This window comes from Myotis brandtii, unplaced genomic scaffold, assembly GCF_000412655.1.
Source record: "Myotis brandtii unplaced genomic scaffold, ASM41265v1 scaffold4, whole genome shotgun sequence".
NCBI lineage: Eukaryota > Metazoa > Chordata > Mammalia > Chiroptera > Vespertilionidae > Myotis > Myotis brandtii.
In genome coordinates, this window is record NW_005365371.1 from 6,960,087 (window position 1) to 6,966,086 (window position 6,000).

Sequence of the window (6,000 nt, forward strand, 5' to 3'; positions counted from 1 at the left end):
TAAGTTTTGCATTAGGTGAAACAGAGATGAGCACCTTGCACCAGGGCTTCAGGAGTCCCCAGACAATTTAGAACAGACATGCAGAATAATTTGTGGATAAAGTCTGCTCTTCCCTCTCTGTAATAAGGAACCAGGGTCTCCCACCTGATATGTGTGCTACCATCTTCACATTTGTAACTGAACTGGGGGGAGGGAGGCAATGGCAGGTAAAAAAGCACAGAGCTTTCCTAATATTTTCAAGTTGCCTTTTTCTTGATTCAGCATTTGTTTGGATGCTGTAAACCTTTGTCTATTTTTCAAAGTTCTGACAAAGTTGGTTCTTACAGTTTCTGCTTGTTTTTCAATGTTTCTAATGGAGGGATGGGATCTTGGAGCTGCTTACTCATCATCTATTTTGCTGATGTCCTCATAGTTTAATTTCTTAAGTATTTGAAAGCATTACATCTTAGTGACTGCATGTTGCTCCATTATATAGATGTGCCACAATTGATGCTGTGATTAACATCTTTCTATATCTCTGATATTTTTTTAGAATAGGATAAAATTCCAGAAGTGAAATAGCTATATGAAAAGTTATGAAATTTTTTCAATTTCTTCATATTCATTGACAAAGTGCCCGTCAGAAGGTTTTTATCAATTTATATTCCCACACGCAGTATAAGAAAAGTGTGCATTTAATACTCCCTCACCTATAATGTAATAGTCTTTGCCAATTTAATAGACACAGAAAGGGCAGCTTGTGGTTGTTTTATGTCTGCTGCCTTACCAATTTCTCATATGACTTCAGTTTGAATCTACTATTGTATTGTTCATTCAGTTTGTGATGTACTTTGATTTGTCAATTTCCTCAGATATGTGGGCCCAAGAAGTTACACTGTTTTTCTAAAGAAGAATGTAACATTTCCCTGCTCTCATATATATAACACTTGAATTTATTTTACAGTGAATTTGAATGGTGCCTACCCCAAGCTAGTGCCTTTCAGACCTGTGGGAAGGCTGATCTCCCCACCTTTGCTGCTCTCTGTGATTTTCAACATACTTCTCAGCCTGGCCATGCAGACTGTGGGCTTCATTCTGGTCCAGAGGCAGCCTTGGTACAACATGGGGATGCACAGGTAGGGTCACAGACTTGATGCCAGCTTCCCACTCTCTAATTTCTATCACACATCACATGGCCCATACGGCAGGAGGCAACTGAGTCTTCATTCTGCCAAAGGATTTGGCTTCCTTTAGTCCCTTGGGTACTTTTCCAGCGACCTTCATTTCTCTGTGATACAGTTTGATAGTAACATTCATTGGCACTCATCTTTGCCTGTCTTAGATGATCCTCTATGACTATCTTTTCTATCAAGGCTGACCATGCATTGTAGTTTGCTTGGACATCCCCAGTTTAAGCCTGATAGCCAATGACATTATTAATATCTTTTCTTTCCTCATTCAAATCTGTACCTGCTGAATGATAAAGTATGTGGTCACTCTTATAAATATTAGAGATATTAAGACACCAGGGGAAAGATTCATGACGTACTCATCTCTCTCTCCCACATAGCATTAATATACATGATTGGTGCTCAATTTTTTAAATAAATAACTTGGATCTATCTATCTAATCTATCATTTATCTATCTATCCAAAACATGGCTCTATCTGTGCTGGTTTCTTTCTCCTTATTTTTCAGTATATTCTTTCCCAAAGTTTTGGCAATTATAGAAAAACTGAGGCCATGGAGTCTTGCACGTATTCTCCATAAGCGTCTGTCATCTTACTTCATTGGCTTCTTTGGTTTCCTTTTTAGTGCCTGCACAATGCAAAATAAAAGCATTTCAAATTTAACCACGCCACCAACTGCTCCAGGAAAAGTTGAAAGTAATGATGGCTTCCCAAGTTTTGAGAACACAACTATATGGTTCTTGGGAACAATCAACTGCATTATTGTGGCTCTTATCTTCTCTAAAGGAAAACCATTTAGGCAACCGACCTATAAAAACTGTGAGTAGAATCGTACAGGGTCAGAGGTGAGAGGTCATTGGAGAGGAAGACACACATGCCTGGGTCATTCAGGGAGCCGCTGCAGAGTTGGCACTTATTCAGGGTCTCCTGATTTCCACTCTAGGTTGCTGTAAAACACATTGTGCAGCCTCATTTTGTGGTCTTTTGTTCCCTCCCTCAAAGCTGTATGAAATGCTAAGGCTTCTTTATCCACCTCTTACTTTCACCAGAAGTCTGTCTCTAGGTGTCTTTTCATGGGATCACTCCAAACTGGAAAGACTCATTTATTTCTCTGTTTGTCATTATTCATCCTGGAGGAGGTAGGGAGGAGGAACACAGCACTCAGTTGCAACATGTCTCCTGCCATGAAGACAATGGGCAGGTTGGCATCATGTGGTTGGCCGGCTGGGAGTGGGTCCAGCCTGGAGGAACCTGACTACAGAGTTGTGGAGGCTCTTGGCCAAAGCATCTCCTACTTCCTTACATTCTGAGCTGGGAACAGAGTGTGTGTTAGAAATATGGAACCTGCTTTCAGGATATTTATTTGGACACCATCACTACCCCCCTCTAATCAGAAAAATTTAGAAGCATAAGTTGAAAAATCAATAGCCTCATAAAAGTTTGTTCAGAGAGAATTATGTTGCCCTTCTTCTTGGGATGACAAAGCAATAGAATGCTGACCTCTACATGACTGCAATTAAAACATGTTTATTTACAGCCATTTTTTTCCCCCAGAAAAAGATTTGAGGTGGATGATTTGCATTAAAGACACTCAGATACTTGAATGCCTTCAAGGCATTTATTCTGTAACAATAAAAATAACTTCTTGTAATAATCTAAGTGTACATCGTCAATGTTACCCTCTATCTATTGCCACTTGCCTCAAGGACATGCATAGACATTTTAGAGGTGAGACCTATTGCATAGAAATGAGTACTTTCCATTGATTATGCTGTGTTTGGATGTAGAAATCAAGTAAATTTAATCAGCATTAATCTAGAATGTGTCTTTCAATAGATGTGACACTCTATATTCTGATTTCTCTAAATGATAGCTTGTGTTTTTATTTCCTCAGATATATTTGTCCTTGTGCTGATTGTACAGCTGGCTGTGTGTCTATTCATCCTATTTGCTGATATTCCAGATTTATATAGGCGTTTGGATGTAAGTCTTATCTCTGGGATATGGTGATGTTTACAGTTATTTAACACCCTGAATTCAAAAAGCAGGTCATGACTGCAATTGACATGGATTCTTGGACACCAATTGTTCTTTTAGGACAGTTTTTTAAAATGCTGAATTTATTCATATTTTTTATTTAAGCTGGTCTAGTATTGATTTCAAGTATTTCAAAAACATTAAACACTTTTCTTTTATATTTTATTGATTTTTTACAGAGAGAAAGGGAGAGTGATAGAGAGTTAGAAACATCGATGAGAAAGAAACATCGATCAGCTGCCTCCTGCACACTCCCCAGTGGGGATGTGTCCCCAACCAAGGTACATGCCCTTGACCGGAATTGAACCTGGGACCCTTGAGTCCGCAGGCTGGTGCTCTATCCACTGAGCCAAACCGGTAAGGGCAAACACTTTTCTTTTAAAGGATTCCCTTTAAGATTGGAAAATCTATTTATACATTTTTTCAAATGTGAGAGAATTTCCCCCTAAATGCTTCTGTTTTGAGGCTGTTTAAAACAGAATTGCCTATAACACTTTTTCAGTTAATTCTTAAATTTGTATTTACATCTTTCTTGTTTACCTCTTTAGAAATGTATTTTTCTGATGTTCATACTTAATGTCAGCAAAACTTACTTTAAAAAAAGCCATGAACTCTCTTAGATTTTTGTTACAACTTTGAAATGTTATAAGAGAAATTTTATAAGTACAAGCAAGGGAAAGTAATATATTTTGATTTTCCTAACATCTCCTACATTTCAAATAGAAGTTAAGCATTACTAAATGCCTTTTAGACCACTAAATAGAAAGCAGAGAGAATATCAGAGAAACTGAGTTTTTTTTTCACTTAGTGCTTTGCAGACCTGCTCCCTTCCTCTCTGACTCAAAGACAAGTTTCACAAGGGCCAAGATCCTATCTCATTTGTTCTTGTATAGACAGTGCCTTGCCTAACAAATGGGTACAAAATGGCAACAAATGACTGGCGGATGGTTGTATGTCAGTTTCCTAAATGTAGACAAGCACTTGGAGCACACAGTGTATTCCAAACCAATAGTACCTTCAGAAACCCAGTGTGACATAAACTAGTGATACATTTAGTTTTTGTTTTCATAATTGCACTAGAGGCCTGATGCACGAAATTCATGAAATAGTAGGCCTTCCTTCCCTTGGCTGCTGGCACCGGCTTCCCTCTGGCACCCGGTACCCAGGCTTGCTTCCCTCTGGCTGCCTGCAAGCACCCGGGACCCCGGCTTCCCTCTGGCCCCGGCTTCATCTGGAAGGACGTCTGGAATGATGTCCAGATCCGGCTTCCCTCTGGCCCCCTCTTCATCTGGAAGGACGTCTGGAATGATGTCCAGAATGACGTCTGGTCTAATTAGAATATTACTCTTTTATTATTATAGAGTACTGTGGTTAACACTGTAATTGCCACTGTTGTTAAGTGTCTTCATAAATTACATTAAGTACTTATGAAGATAGTCTTTGTCCTTTAGTTTTCCAAGTGGGTTAAAACTCTGTAGCCCTGCAGAAGTGAGGATTAAGACATGTTGGACTTAGTCACACTCTTTAATAGTGAGCACTCTAACTGGGAGGCTCAGTCCCCTGGCATAATGAAATAAGGAACATATTTGGTTGGAAGGGAACATGTGTGAAGTCACTGCCAGCATGATGGCAAAGGATTCTGCAAAGAATTATTGCTTACTCTAAAAATAGTCACTTTTCTTATTAGTGCATAAAATTGTGAGTACATTTTAGAAATGTGAATATGCAGACAGGGAAAATTATAATATTGTTACTTTATCCTTTCATCTTTGAAAATGCATATATTATAAATGTGCACTGTCTGATTTATGAAATTTATTTTCTTTAAAATGAAATCATGAGGTTTTGCAACCTAGTTATTGCTCATTTAAAAAAATGCATGAATTTTTTTAAAACAGAGGATATATTCACATAGTTTAAAATTCAAAAGTTAAAGTTATGTAGGGGAAAAAAATCTTCCTTCTTTCTTTGTTCCCCAGCTACCAGTTCTCCTTTCTGGAAGCAACTGATGACACCAGTTTATTTTACATAATTTCAGACATATTCTGGTATATTTACACAAATATATGAATTTGTATGTGTCTTATATGTATATTCTGCCATATTGTTACACAAATAGTAGCAAACTATTACATTTGTCCAGGTATTCTGAAATAGAGATGTCAAGGTGAGATGAGATGTGTAAGAAAGTTACTGGAGGGATTGCCTATGGAAGAAAAAATTCAGGAAGCTACAGGAGGTGCAGAGGGTACTACACTAGGTGGTCTGACCTCTGTGAAGCAGAGAAGGAAGGAAGGTGGGGTAGGTGAGTAGTTTCAGACTATAGCACAGTTATAAGAAAGTTGAGCCAAAGTTGCTCATCAGAGGTGTCTAGTATCTCACAGAATGAATGTGATTGGAAGCCTGCTGCCCTCAGTTTTATTAGCCACGAGCAGCCCGTGGAAGTGTGGCCTTAGGGTGAATGAATTCTGCGTCTAGTAGCTGGGGCACCTGTTATTTATCCTCTTGGCAGCAGATCGGAGTGTAGCTTGGTCCTGGCTGCCACAATCACAGCAATAGTCCTGCACTTTGTTCTTTTGTGTAACAATCTATTTTGCTAATTGATCCATATCAGTACATAAAACTTCCTCATTGTTTTTTATGCTAATGTAGTATTTCACTATCCTATCTAATAAAAGACAAAAAAGGTAATTGACCGTACCTTCGCTATGCTTCCCATTGGCTAATCAGCGAGATATGCAAATTAACCGCCAACAAAGATGGCGGCCGGCAGCCACGCAGCTGAAGTGAGCA

The 6,000-nt window shown here is 38.7% G+C and overlaps 1 protein-coding gene across 3 annotated transcripts in view; it reads left to right on the forward strand.

The window, feature by feature from the left end:
- The window catches only part of ATP13A4 (ATPase type 13A4), a 124,726-nt gene that overhangs the window by 109,262 nt on the left and 9,464 nt on the right, over positions 1–6,000 (forward strand). For all 3 annotated transcript variants that reach the window (XM_014545323.1, XM_005873203.2, XM_014545324.1), the window contains 3 exons: positions 944–1,115; positions 1,796–1,989; positions 3,065–3,153. In XM_014545323.1, coding sequence (XP_014400809.1) covers positions 944–1,115; positions 1,796–1,989; positions 3,065–3,153 — 455 coding nt within the window. The remainder of the gene's footprint in view (positions 1–943; positions 1,116–1,795; positions 1,990–3,064; positions 3,154–6,000) is intronic.